This window comes from Mastigoproctus giganteus, chromosome 6 (assembly GCF_048544385.1).
Source record: "Mastigoproctus giganteus isolate SK-2022 chromosome 6, ASM4854438v1, whole genome shotgun sequence".
Lineage (NCBI taxonomy): Eukaryota > Metazoa > Arthropoda > Arachnida > Uropygi > Thelyphonidae > Mastigoproctus > Mastigoproctus giganteus.
Window position 1 is genome coordinate 194825736 of NC_143580.1, and position 15449 is coordinate 194841184.

The following is a 15449-nucleotide window of genomic DNA, read 5'->3' on the forward strand; positions in this document are numbered from 1 at the left end:
TACAACATAGTGCGCTCAGGATTGCTCTTGGGGCATACAGGACTTTGCCGGTGCAAAGCTTATATGTAGAGGCCAATGAACCTCCACTCCACCTTCGGAAAAAGATGCTGCTCCTCAATTATGCGGTTAAAATATATAGCCTTCCATCTCATCCTATCTGGTCATACCTCTATGATCTACAATGGGTAAACCTTTTCAGAAATAAGCCTCTTCAATACAAACCTACAGGAATCCGTCTACAAGAACTGATTCAGCAGTGGAATATGCAGTTGACCAATTTACATCAAGACAGAGAAATTGTACAACCTCCGTGGAAAGGTGTATACCTTTATGTGATGACTACTTCCAAAGGTGGGGGAAACACTCCCTGAACAATCCAACCATTCAGAAACTACATGCAGCTCACTCTTTGGCAAATGCAGACACTTTGCAAATTTATACTGACGGCTCCAAAAGTGACACAGCTGTGGGAGCTGCTGTGGTGCTACCAACATCAAAAGTCTCTGTTTCATTACCATAAGAATGCAGCGTTTTCAGAACTCTATGCCATTAAGATGGGTTTGACCTTACTTGCTCATGTTTTCACTCCGAAGACTATTATCTATACAGACTCTGAGTGCAGTGACAGCCCTCCAAGGCAATTCTCGCTCTCCACATCCATTGATAAATCAAATAAGAACTCAAATATCCGAATTTCATAACAATAGGCAGACTGTCACATTTTGTTGGATTCCAGGTCACACTGGAATACCAGGAAATGAGAGTGCAGATAAAGCAGCAAGAAATCCCACTGATAATAACCACATCCAGATTCCTTACACAGACTATAAATCAATCATATGCCAAATTTGCAATGAAAAATAGAGAGAAATTTGGCATAATCAGGTAAATAACAAGTTACGAAATATAAAACAGAATCCACAGCTATGGAAATCTAGTTTCCGCTCAAACAGAAACAGAGGTTGTGCTTGCCAGAGCATGTATAGGTCATACCCATCTTACACATCAATACACATCACAGAAATAATCCACCACTGTGCTTCCAACCATAAAGCATATTCTTATAGAGTGCACTCACTATCAGTATTCCAGAACCACATCATTCCGATCCCTGTCTAATTTAAACGAACCTCTTCAAATTAGACATATTATTGGGGACAACTCCAATTTACCTGAGTTTTTCCACTATCTAAAACAGATTAATGTATTTATGCTCATATAAACCCTTTTATTAATCCGTACAGTGTCTCTCTACAGGAACAGGTGCAATATGGCCAAAGTAGCTTTTGCTTTTATAGTAAAAAGCATTTTTGCTGTTAGATAAAAATTAAATTGAAATTACGAAAATATAAAGTATTCAGTACGCTAATATGATGAAGCACTCTTAAAAAGATCTTACACTGCAATTTTAAATATAGAACTGCATACTGATTATAAGCTAATGTAAAAGTATCAATTTCTGTTTGAGTGTCACACTTCTAATAAATACTCTGCAGCAAATTGTAACTTTTTGTTAACTATATAGATTTAGCTTTGGTTTGGTATATAAATTCATAATAAGGGACTTCTTGGATAGAATGGGATTCTTTAGTGTATCTTATGCATCACTTTTCTGTCATCAGTCAGTAGGTTTATATTAAGTTTACCTGCTTGTGTAGTCCTGCTATTGGTATTGCATATTTAGATATGGCATGTCACCAGCATAGGCTAATCTTAGTGTTGCCTTAGTTGGTTTTGAAAAGTGAAGTTAAGATGTAATAAGTATAATTGATAAATAGTTTTACTACCAGCTGTTCAGCTATTTTTATATCTAAAACTGTGTTCCCTAGTAGTTGAGTAAAGTAGCAAAAACAAATTAATGGGACTAAGCCTGGTTGTTAATGAACATTGCAAAATGTCAGCCGTATTGAGCCAATGTCACTTAAACATAATGTATATTAGAGCAACATTTTATGATAATTATTAGAACAGATAAAATTTTGTCAGTTTGAAATGATGGTATATACATAAGTCTTCTGAAAACAATGGAAAAATTTAATATTGTTGCTACTTTTCAGGGAAGGATCATGTCTGTCGCTTTGTAGGATGTGGGCGAAATGACCGTTTTAATTATGTAGTTATGCAGCTCCAGGGAAAAAATTTAGCGGAGTTGCGACGTAGTCAGCCAAGGGGCGCTTTCAGCTTGAGTACTACATTGCGATTAGGTCTTCAAATTCTTCGAGCTATAGAAAGTATTCATGAAGTTGGATTCCTGCATAGAGATGTTAAACCAGTAAGCGAAACAAAAATGTAGTTTTTAGTCACATAAAATTTTCAAATACCATATTTACTTGCAAATTATGTTGTTATATATAATCTTATATACTCATCACTTGGAATGGACTGGAGTGCACTAGAACACCATTCCAGTTCACTCCATTCCATGCCACAGATGCATACTACAAACTTGAATGCTATTCCTTTTTGTAGTGCATTGGCAATATTATCTACATACCTGATTAATAAAAATAAGATATATTATTAATGAATGCCCTGTAAATTTCTTTTTGCATAATTTTCATCTGCATTGTCCCCATGTGCTAACCAAACACAAATTACTTTCATCAGTGAGTTTTCTTTGAAGATCTGTTTGCGATAAATTTATGGTATTGGAGGCTCTGTTACCTGGAAGCAAATTAACGAGGTTGTGCATTAACTGGGGTCTCTGTGTTACATAAGATTTTCCATTTCAATTGCTATATATGAAGTGATATGCGAAATTAAAAAAGTAAATTCAATTTTGTTCATTCTGTAGAGCTTTAGAAAAAACTGATTGGTGGAAGGAATTTGCATTTGGTTAGCACATGGAGACAATGCAGATGAGAATTATAAAAAAAAAAGACACACAAGTTTCTTATTAGACAATCAGAACTATATTGGGACTGTAACTGTCCTTATATTATCATATCAATATGATAAATCTTTGTTATTTCTAAGGTGCTTACTCAACCTTTTTAGCATGATTCTGTATTTATTTCACAATCAAAACTTAGTAGTAAGGTTTAAATATTTTTAAAGTATTAATTCCTAAATCAGCTATAAGTAAGAGTAATATTTCTGAAGCATTTCTTATCTACATAAAATAAGATAATGTTTGAGAGAAATGAAAAGTTGCTGAAATTTCATATTAGTTTAAAAAAAAAGGAAAAAAAAAAAAGAAAGAAAAGAAAAATGTATATCTTATTATGATTACTTCTATATTTTTTTTTACAGTCAAATTTTGCCATGGGTCGTCTGCCACACAATTCTCGTACTGTATATATGCTAGACTTTGGATTAGCAAGGCAGTATGTGACTGCTACAGGAGAAGTTCGTTCTCCGCGTGCTGCTGCAGGCTTCAGGGGTACAGTACGTTATGCCTCAGTAAATGCTCATAAAAATAAGGTTAGTTCTTCAGCATGATAACAATTTTTAAATTTTAATGTAAAGTAAATTCTGCTCTGACTAGATCCGTTAACAGCATGGGTACCCACAGTAAGGGGCAGGGACTCTCTTTCCCTACACTATTTTTTAATTTTAATATAATTTATATAATTTTTTTTCTCACAAGAGGACCAAAAAAAAAAAAAAAAGAAGAGTTTCATTTCCGAATTGTGCTATACTTTCTATTTTTTTTTACAATGCCAGTATATCCTCCCCCCCCCCCAGAAAAGTTCCTGTGGGTGCCCACAACTAACAGCATATAACCTCAGCATGACATGGATAGTGTGCAACAGTTTTAACGATTGTATTATAATCAAAAATAATTTTATCCAATTTTTTACATAAAAAAAAGGAATAAATTTTATATTTGTATTTAAAGTATTTTTTATTGTAAACAAATTCCCTTCCATATATTGCTATTTTAGTTAAACTTTCTATTTTGATGCCAGTAGACTGAATTGTCAATATTTTAAATGGCAAATGTAATATTATTGTACTTTAAAAAAATAATGCTGTACTTATAAACAGCAGTACTGCTTGTACTTAAAAAATAAAATTTCAAAATTGTCAATTTCTAATAGTGATTCCATGATTTTAAATGAGGCATGCTTACAGGAAAAACTGATTTACAGTACAGCACTAAAAACAGCCAAGAAGAAACAACTCAGCTACACAATTAAAGATGCCTATGTACATACGTATCATCAGTGGCACATGGTGGAGGTTTTACAAGTTTTGGTTTCCATGGCTTTCGTAAAGGAGAATGGTAGAATGAGTTGCTTATGCTTTAACAGCACTGCACACAAACAAATCTAATTTCCCTTACTGATCTCCACTTGACACCTCATAATGATATAGCTTAAGAATAAAATGTATCAGCATTTAATATTAGTTATTTTCAGAAACGCATAACTGTCATAATCTTCTTTCAACAAATTATATGATGTGATATGTTAATTCTAAGCAAAGTCAGTGTGTTTTCTTAAATCTCTTTCAAAGCTAGGAGTACAGAGCTAAAGAAACCTAACAGGCATCCTTCGAGTTATGTGATTAATACATTCTTTAAAATCATTGCATTAGCAGTTAGAAAATAATGTAATAAGGTTGGGTTATGTTCAGGATCAGACTTTCAAACCGTTTCTCTTTTTCTCTCTCTCTCATGGCTTACTTTTACTAACTGCAACTGGTAACAAACTATGATGATATTCAAGATGTGAGTTATATTTTCAGTAGTGTAAGTTAAATGAGATTATATAATAATGTAGAAAAGGGTGTCATATTTGTTGTTTACAAAATTTTACCTTACAACTGAATATACTACAGTTAACAGAAATGCATTAGCTGGCTTGCTCCCCCTCTCAGATGTTCACTTTGCAAGTTTCCCTATCTTCATTTCTAGTAGAGACGAAGAAGGAGAGAAGCTATAGTAACTAGTCTTGGGAAATTCCTGTTTATAAAAATTTTTCTGTAACTGAATATACTGCAGAAGAAAATATAGTGGCTCAGCAGTTTCTGAACTTTAGGTAATTGCACCCTCCTAATTTCATTGCATTCTCTTTCTTCACTTTTAATAATTGAATTTATTAACATAAACATTTATTTTGCATTTCCTCCCCCCTTGGGAAGGATATGCCTCACAATGTGGGAAACTAATACAGTAGCTGGTTTCCTTCTGAGAGGTATAAATGTTTACTTTTGAGAGTTTATATTGTGAAATTAGCATTTTATCATAAACTGCATTTTTTAAATATTTGTCTTGGGTGATGTGATCACCTTTGCATTATATCCAAAACCGTGATATAATGAGGTACAGTATGTTGTGATTGTGCTGTATAATTAAATAAGATACTTCTCCACATTATAAAATTATAGTTTATTGGAACAGTAAAGTTAGAAATTTTTTTTAAAAAAATTCCTAACCCTGTGCAGTATGCAAATTTCTGAATTCATCTATGGGATATTTTTTTTTTTTTTTTTTTTTTTTTTTTATGAGAACCCCAAGCACAAGTGGTATTAGAACTTGTAGTACTTAGTACCATGCATGGGTTGAAGGTTGAGAAGATGAAAGAAGATACTTGTTGACATTAGACTTGAATTTCTGTAAATTGTAATTTTCAGGGAATACGTATGGAAGGAGGTTGTTCCAGAAAACGGAAGTTGCATGAATAAATGAGGAAGAAGAAAAGTTGGTTCTGTGAGTTTGAAGTTGGATAATAAAAGGATTTAGATTTTGGACTGGGATAGAGGTTATCATTAAATGAAGAGTGCACTCATTACAACCACACTACATAAATATATGAACATAAAATGTGCATTTGTATGGTGTATATGTGATTTTGCAGAGGTTGCTCCTCAATTAATGAGTAACCACTATTTCAGCCCAAAGACATCCCACAGATGAATTCAGAGAAATATTGCCATATTAATTTAGATACTGTACAGCAGGTGTTTAAAAAATTTTTACTCCCTCTCCCAGTAATAAAGGAACTTAAATTCTACAAATAAACATATTTGTAGAATTCATAGTTATTTTACAACTGAATCTTTATTATTACTTGAAAGGAAGCCTGCAATCAAATTATATCTTTGCTTCTAATCAGTTAGCTAAATAGCAGTCTATTAAATTTGTTTTTCATCTAGGAAATGGGCCGGCATGATGATTTGTGGTCTCTTTTTTATATGTTGGTTGAATTTGTAAATGGCCAGCTTCCATGGAGAAAAATTAAAGATAAAGAACAAGTGAGTAATTATTGAAATATATTTATATTATAATTTAAAAAATAATAATAATAATTTTTTTTTTTTTTTTTTACTTCTAATTTTCTTTTACCATTAGCAAGTTTCATTTTGTCCCCATAATGTAAACTTGCTGATATTTCCTTACCCTTCCATAAACTCCTCTGAAATTTAATGAAATACTAGAGGATTATATGGAAGGGAATTGAAGGTATTGTAAAAAGTGGTTCAAAAGGGTCAAAGAAATATAAAATTCTCAGTGATGAGAGGTCAATCAAACTGAGGCCCATGGGAAAACTCAAAAGCTATATTTTACATTGCTACAATGGAAAAATTGTCAATTTTTCCATAGTAGCAATGTAAAATATAGCACAGATATATATAGCACAATGTAAAATATAGCACAATACATTTGTGCTATACATTTTATAGTACACAAATGTATTGTGCTATAAAATGTAAATTAAATGAGATGTAACAATATATTTAATATACAGTGGCGTTTAAAGAAAGTGCATCATCCCTTAAAATTGTAATTGTCATCCGAATAATGCAAGCATATGGAAATATTTCTTACAGATTGCATCAGATAAGATTGACACATAGGTGATGACGTAATATTGCATTAGCTGTTACTTTCAGCTATATGATTGCAACTCTTGCAGCATGTTCTGCAAGAATTGCAGTCATTCCTTGCTTGTGTCAGGATGGCAAGTTATGTGCAGTTGATGCCACGAAGGAAGAGTGCTGAAGGATGTTCTTCCCCTTATATTGCTTATAGAGTTTCTTGTAATCAGTCGACAGCGAGTAGATTTCTTTCCAAACTCAAGAATACTGGTTATGCTGAGGGGGGGGGGGAGGAACTGGATGCAAACGAGTCTCTATGCCAAAACAGGATTGAGTTTTTAAGCACTTATGCTTTAAAACCCGTAAGGCTTCTTCGTTTGAGCTGAAAAGAGAATGGGAAGAACATACAGTAGTGGTAGCAAGTGCAGTAACAGTTAGAAGACTCCTCTTCAAAAATGCACTTGTAGCCCATCATCCTAAGAAGAAGCCCCTTACACAAAAAATGAAATGAAAAAGGCCCGATTAATTTGGTGTAAAGAGCATGGCAAATGGACCCCCCAGCAGTGGAAGTCAACCTGCATGGCTCTGATGGGAGACAAACGATTTGCCATAGACTTGGTGAAGAATACCATCCAGACTGTATAGTATCTACAGTGAAATTCCCCACCAGCCAAATGATATGGGGGGTGCATTTCATATCATGGAATAGGTCACCTGCAGTTTATAAAAGGTTCTGTAAATGCCAATGGACACCTGGCTATATTAGAAGGCAAATTGCTGCCAACCATTAGAGACCATTTCAACCTGCCAAGTAACTGCATCTTTCAGGACAACTCTGCTCCTTGTTATCAGGCTAAAAGTTAAGTAGGCACTTCTGTAGTTACTTTAGCTTTATTTTTGCATTAGAGGTTTGACAGTAATGTTTACATTTGTTACAGGTGAAAAAATGTTTGGAAGAACGGTCCATTACAACTGTTAGCTGGCCAGGAAACAGCCTGGATCTGAATCCTATAGAGAACTGTTGGCATCATTTGGAATCTGCAGTTACCAGAAAGAAAGAAACCAAAGACCCTTCGTGAACTTTAGGAAGCCATAATTCTTGTTTGGAACCACGAACTATCAGTTTATTATCTTCAGAAATTGATCTTGTCAATGCAACAGTGTGCTGCTGTTATCAGGGCCAGAGGCAGTTCAACTAAATATTAGTTTGCACCTGGTGAACTTTTCATTTTGTTTTCCATTTAAAATGATAAACTGAAGCAAACTGAGTTCTTCTGATAACATTTCAGCCATAATTGTTGTGTTTACCAAAACTGTTGTATAAAGGTTGCAAATGCTCATTTTGAGAGCATCTGTCAAATATTACTTAGTTTTGCCTTAACTATTAATAGATATCTTCTGTTTATATTTCCATTTGTGATGCTAGTCATTAATGTAACATACCATCGTAAAAAAGGGTTAGAAATGTGGGCTAAGATAAAGAAAGCCTGCACGAGAAGCACGCAATAGTTCGATGAAATTTACCGGTTAAAGTACTTTTCCGTAATGGCATTTGTATTGTTGCTCGCTCGGTAAACAGTTCATGGGTGTTATCGGTCTGGAGTAGAAGTTGAATCCCACGGGAGCTTGAAACCCTCCCGAAGTGGGGGGGATAACCTGACCTTTTTTCTTTAGAATCACTAATTGAAGTAACTAATTGAATCATGAACAGAGTCACATTGGAAGTTCTGCCGTTGTAAAAAATGTTCGTAACGTAGTTTCACCACTTAACTTTTTCGAAAATTGCCGTGCTTCTCGTGTGGGCTTCCTTTGCCTTTTTTTCCCCCTTAATAAATAATTTATCCACTAATCCACCAGTAATTCTAAAGAAGAAGGTCAGGTTACCCCCTCCACTTCAGGAGGGGTTTCAATCTCCCATGGGATTCAATTTCTACTTCTGACCGATAACACCCACTGTCTGTTTACCGAGCGAGCAACAATACAAATGCCGTTACAGCAAAGTACTTTTACCAGTAAATTTCATCGAAATTTTGCATGCTTCTCGTGCAGGCTATCTTTACCTTCGCCGAAATGTGAAATTTCTAGGTGATGCACTTTCTTTGAACACCAATGTTAAATGTAAGAGTTTAAGATGTGAGGTAGAATTGAAAGTGAAGTAGAAAACAAAGATACGGCCAGCTTCTTTAGTTATCATAGATTTGTAATATTGTTATGTATCGCATTTAGTATTGCAAAATACTATCTTGCCCACAGTTTTTTTATTTACTTAAATAACTTCAGAAACAAAGATTGCAGTGTTTTTCGTTAGTCATTACTATCTCAATAAATTTTTTTTTAATTTTTTTATAATTTTTTATATAAAAATTAAGGAGCAATTAGATATTATTCAGCTCAAATTGGGCCATAATGCATTGGAATGGCATTATGATTTATAAATTTTTAAAAATAAGCTTAAATAGTTTTTGTTGTTAAATTTCTCAGGAAGTTTTCTGGAATGTTAAGATAGTCTCTGCCAGTTACAGATTCAAGCACATTTAATTAATCATGGTATCTGAACATCAAAACCAAATGAAAACTGGTTTATAATGTTTTTATGGCACCTCCGTAGACAGGTGGGCAGGAGCAGCAGTGATGCGTATCATCACTGCTGCTCAAGAAGCGTGCGTATCACACGCTTCTTGATTAGACCGGGGTTCGAGCCCGTGACCACCAAATACGAAGGATGTGGAAAGGTCAGGGAATGACCACCGCATATCCCTGGAGCAATATGACCTTAGTTGCTTATGCTCCTCAAAACCAAAATAACAAACAATAACAATGTTTTTATGTGTTGGATAGACTTTTGACAAAATTACATATCTTATTTTGGGTTTTTTTTTTTTTATGAAAACCCCAAACACGAAAGGTATCAAAACCTATAGTACTTAGTACCGTGCATGGGTTGAAGGAGAAGTATGGGGGGAGGCGGGGGTGCCGGAAACTTTGCTCTAGAGACTAAACATGGGTTTCACCACTTCAAGCCTCCAATAAGCAAAGTGGTGGTATTTCACCGGTTGATGAAAGTCATATAATGAGAGTGAACATGTTGAAACTTTTTAAGCTATGGTGGCCATACTGAAGGGAAATAAAGATAAATTTATTTATTTATTATTATTTTCCTCACCCTTCTTTTCTCTAAGCTTACAGGTAAATTGTTTGTAAAGGCAGATTTTCAAAGTTGTCAAATATTGGTATTCTGGTTGCATTTGGTCACCAGAATTCCAGTCTTGTCACCTTTGGTGCTGAGAATGTCCTATAATAGTTCAACATATAAACTTTTGCTTTAGAAAAAAGACTGTATTTAAGCTCTTTTTTGTGGCCTGCATACAGCATTAAATTGTCATGCTATATATATAGTTGGGATGGCCAAACTTTGGCATTTTAGCTGTATGGAACACTTCTGTAATCGAAGTGTTTATTCTGATAAAAGATGTTCATAGTGTGTATGAATTGTGCATTTAATGAAATGTATGATGTGTTATTAAAATTTATAGCAAACTCTAGTGGTTAGATATTTAAAAAGAGCTCAGAAATGATCAGCCTCGTCTACTCCGTTGGAAAGACTCATTAATGATTTAAAAATTTCTTTGAAGACCTGTGTCTTGAGGACAGGCCTGTGAGGTCTATTTTTACTTTACTTTAAGATGATTATTAATAATGTTTTAAATAGATTTACAGAACTGTGGGAACTTGTCATTGCTTTTCTAAATTGAGGGGGGGGGGTATGATATATGAGTGTGTTGTTAAGAACAGGAAATGCTGAATGGCTTTGGACTGATATATATTTTGTAGGTAGTATCATACATATCTCTGTACTAAAGGTGTAAAATTTCAGCCTTGTATCTTAATTTGTTTTTCTCTTACAGAGCTGAATGCATAACAAAGTAGCATCATGGACAAAGTTAAAGCCAGAGCTGTAATCCGGTATCTGTTCTTGAAGGGGAAATTTCCTAAAGAAGTCCATGAGGAGATGACTGCTGTATATAAGGATGAAGCCCCATCCTATGGCATTGTGAAGCACTGGCATAGACAGTTTAGGTGTGGTCAGACATTGGTAGAATCTGAGCCCATTCCAAGTCATTCCCATTCAGCCATTGATGACAGCATGATCAGAAAAGTGGAGGAGTTAATTATGGAAGATCGCTGGATATCTGTGGTGAATTGTCCCAGGAGATGAAGATTAGTGTGGGCTCTCTTGAAACAGTCCTTCATGACCAACTCCATTTATGGAAATTGAGTGCAAAATGGATTCCACGATTATTGACTGTTTCCAGAAGGCTTATCGACAACAGAAATCACACGAGTTGTTAGCTCTGTCCCAAAAAAATGAGGAAGACTTTTTCTCTCAACACCCTGAAAGTAAAAAGCAGTCCATGGAATGGCAGCACATGCCCCCCCCAGAAGGCAAGGGTCCAAGCATCAGCAGGAAAGGTCTTGCTGACAGTGTTTTGGGATGAGAAAGGCGTAATAATGACTGATTACCTGCCAAAAGGTAGAACAATTACAGGTGCCTATTATGCCAGCTTACGGGAGAAAATCAAAATATGTAGGCATGGTATGCTATCCAAAGGGGTGAGAATGCTTCAAGACAATGCCCCACACTTCTGAAATTGCAACAACACAAGCGGCCACTTGTAGATACGAAATACCGCCCCATCCAGCCTATTCACTTGATCTTGCACCATCGGATTTCTTGTTTCCTTCCCTGAAATCATTTCTTTGGGGGACCCACTTCCCTGATGACGAGACACTTATTTCTGCAACAGAGTCATGGTTCAAAGATCAACCTCACCACTTCTACAAAAATGGTATCCGTAGCCTCATCCATTGATGGGAAAAATGTGTAAATCTGCACGGTGGCTATGTAGAGAAGGACTAAAACCTGTGCCAAGAATCAACAGGCTAGCACCTCTCTACACCTATGCAGCTCCATTCACGATTTCCAAGATTGAAAACAGCAGCAGAAGTCATCAGAAGATATCGCCTTTAATTGCTGTGTTATGTTCTTTTGAATGTCTGCTAAATCCTAAAATCAAATCCTTTGAGGTGGATTTAATTTTTGGGAACAGAAAAAAGTTGCACGCACAGTACCAGATCTGGCGAATAAGGTGAGTGCTACAACATTGTGATCTTGTTTTTCGTTAAAAACTCTCTCACTGCGATGGCACCTCCATAGCCAGGTGGGCAGGAGCAGCAGTGCGTAGCACACGCTTCTTGATTAGACCGGGGTTTGAGCCCGTAACCACCAAATACGGAGGATGCGGAAAGGTCAGGGAATGAGCACTGCATATCCCCGGAGCAATATGGCCTTAGTTGCTAATGCTCCTAAAAAAAAAAAAAAACAAATAACAAACTCTCACTGTGACAAAGAATGACACGGCACATTGCCATGATAAAAAACCATTTGTCTGGCCATAAATTGGGCATTTCTTTCCTAAAATTTCAATGTAGAGTGTCTACTTAATGGCTCGATTTGGAGGGACATATTCATGTTGAACAACACTATGACAATCAAGGAAATTGACATTTGCATGGACTTGATATTTGATTGAGATATATTCTTCCTTTCTTTAAAGGGAAAGAAGAAGATTGAGTTCGCTACTGCATGCTTTGACAATTGGTTTGTGGATCATACTGAAGGATCTAGGTTTCCTCTTCTATTATCACTGAATCTAAAAATTTAATAACAATTCTTTGCTCTAAATTGTGATCAGTCATTTTTCTACCAAAGGGTGAAAACACTGATTCACTTAAAAGAGATACAGTTCAATAAAAACTTAACCAATTGCAATGAAACAAAAAACTGATCTGTAGAGGAAAAAACAAGGTACAGTTGGATATGAATGTTTGTTGAAGTGGTAATTTTTATCAGTGGGTTCTGCACTCATAGGTAGAAAGGATTTATTTTGTAGATAATACATTTGAATAAAGGTGGTGCAAGGGTTTTTCCAATATATTTGAGGATACCTTGAGGGTTCAGGGAAACTGCTAGTTGGGGGAATAATATAGAGATATCTGTCTGTTGGTGTGGGTCAAAGTAATGCTTTGCACATAAGTTCTTGTTTGTTTGTTTGTTTGTTGCTACAGCAGAAGGTATTGGCAAGATGCAAAGGATAGTGATGTTTCAAACAAATGGGAAGATAATTCTAGGAAAACAAACTTAAATGATTTCAAGGGGTGTTTTAGCTTAGTAAACTTACAAGAGAACTTGGTCTTAACTAAGTCTATGGTAATTTCAGGGGTGTAGTCAGTATAATGAATGAATTCAAACTACTGGTTAGGACAACTAACACTGATATAATAGGGCTGAAGGGAACATGGTGTCACCCAGAAAAATAGGGAATGATGAGTTTCTCTATGGTATGTATAATATACTTAGGAACGACAGATAAGATAGATGGGGGTAGGGATCATGCTTTATATCAAAAGCTGCTTAAGTGCAACTAAGCTTTTCCAGACTCAGAACCTTTACATACTAGTATGGAATCTGTGTGGTATGAAGTAGTTGGATTCAAAGGTAAAATGAGAGTAGGAGTATGCTACTGACCAGAAGACCATGAAGAATAATAAAAGAACCTCAAGTAGGAGGGAAACTTTTAAAATTAGATGATGATTATTTCCATAGGCACGTTAGAGAAAATACTGTGGCTAAGAATTGTCTAGACCTGATCGTTACTCAAGACCCAATTATAGGGCTAACACTACAGGAAATGTTAGCAGGAAATGACCACACAGTCTAAGTTGGAAAATGAAGAAAGAAACTGCTGCTGTTAAAAATAAATGGCATAGGATTTAATTTCAGGAAAGAGGACTGCAACAGTTTAAAATGTTACATGGCTTCCTTCATTTGGGCAGATAGCAGGGGGGGGGTGGATAATGTATTAGAATTATAGAATATCTTTAAGGAATTTCTGTAACTTTAATAGTTACAGAAGTCACGAACATACATATCATTAAGAAAATATAGTGTGGGAATGCCAAAATAGATGGATAGAGAGGTAGGCAGTCTAATAGAGCAGACAAAAGATGGCATGGTACAGTTATAGAACATGAAAAGTACTGAAGCCTATTGGCAGCCACAAGTGGATCTGTAATAGTACCACAGAAAAAGTAAGCTTGGCAAAGACTGAGCATGAGAAATCACTAAGAGAGCAAAGAATTGGGATAAGAAGTTTTTCATGTCTGCGAATATGAAGAAGAAAACAAATAAGATCAGACTTCTTGTGTAATGGGTGTGGAAAAGTTTTGGATAAACAAACTGACCTTGCTGATGAATTGAATTGACTTCACATCAGTCTTTACAGGTGAAAGACTTTTCATTGTGAGGAGAGGCTGAGAATCATGAAATTAACAATATTGAAACATAGTTGACCCTTTATGAGAAAAACATTCTCACCTAAAGGAAAGTAAAGCTTCTGGAGTTTTAATATTAACCATGTAGTGCAAGGAAGCCACAGGCTTCTTCTGCTAAAGCCAAAAAAAGGGGTAAAAAGTAGATAAAAAATACAGATTATGCACTTCTCTCCTGATATGTAGGTAAGTATCCATTTGACTTTTGAATTTCTTCAAACTGTCAGCCTTAACCACTTATGGAGGCAACTGTTCTAGTAATCAGTAACTCACTGACTAAAAGAAAACTTCCTACAGTGTATTCTAAACTTCCTCCTTTGAATATGAATTTATGGCTCTTGGTTCTGGAATTCTTTGTAACAGTGAAAATTCCTTCTTTATTTCATTTTACTAATCCCTCAGAGCTTTATAAACCTCAATGAAGCCGCATCTAGGCCTAGTTGCCAAGCTCTATAACCCACATTATCGAAGTTGTTCCACATATCACTGGCTGCAATAGTGACATAACTCAAAAATCGTAATTCTGAGAAAATTGATGAAAAAAATTTGGCTTTAAACATTAGTTTCTTTAGAATTGAAGAAATTATATGATTTCTGAAATATATTGTGATTTATCTCATCATACCCAGTGGTACTCAAAATTAGGCTGGCTTCATCAACATTCCCTTATGGGTAACCAGAATTTCGAAAATTTAAACCCTCTTTTGAGTTGTGCCCCTATTGCACCAAAAAACACACACAATTTGTGACTTGGTTCTCCTAAAGATCAAAGGTAATTAGGATGAAAGAAAGAAAAAAAAAAAAAAAAAAAAGCAGCAGCACATTAAACAAGAACTTTATTTCTTGATTTTCAGAAAAGACTGAATTTTCAGAAAATAAACTCAGGAACATGTATGAACTACATATTAACCTTTGAGAACATAATTGTGGTAAAGCATAAATAAGAACAAGAAGTTAGTACGAGATTATTGGTGTACAAACAAGCAAAAATTTGGAAGAATTTAGTCATTCTTAGAAAAATTTAATCCTTCTGCAAATTAGTTTTTAGACTGTTATAAAAACCAGCATGGCATTTGGGAATTGTGTATTGTTCAACAAACATTGGAAGTCACTATGCTTCTTTTTCGAAATCGGATTGGAACTCTTGTAGGCTTTTTCAATTCAAAACCTACAAATAATTCCAAAGGTTTCTTGTTTTACTAACTTTAACATTTACTGATTTATAATTGTCCTGTTTGTATGATATTTTATTAAAGAAACTTTTCTACTTTAAAGATAGCAATGTCATTGAAGTT

The 15449-nt window shown here is 35.1% G+C and overlaps 1 protein-coding gene across 4 annotated transcripts in view; it reads left to right on the top strand.

The window, feature by feature from the left end:
• LOC150084851 (uncharacterized) overlaps positions 1 to 15449 on the top strand; it is a 231879-nt gene that overhangs the window by 175889 nt on the left and 40541 nt on the right. For all 4 annotated transcript variants that reach the window (XM_090376645.1, XM_090376646.1, XM_090376648.1 and 1 more), the window contains exons 4-6: positions 2058 to 2272; positions 3253 to 3423; positions 6103 to 6201. In XM_090376645.1, the coding sequence (XP_090232771.1) occupies positions 2058 to 2272; positions 3253 to 3423; positions 6103 to 6201 (485 nt within the window). The remainder of the gene's footprint in view (positions 1 to 2057; positions 2273 to 3252; positions 3424 to 6102; positions 6202 to 15449) is intronic.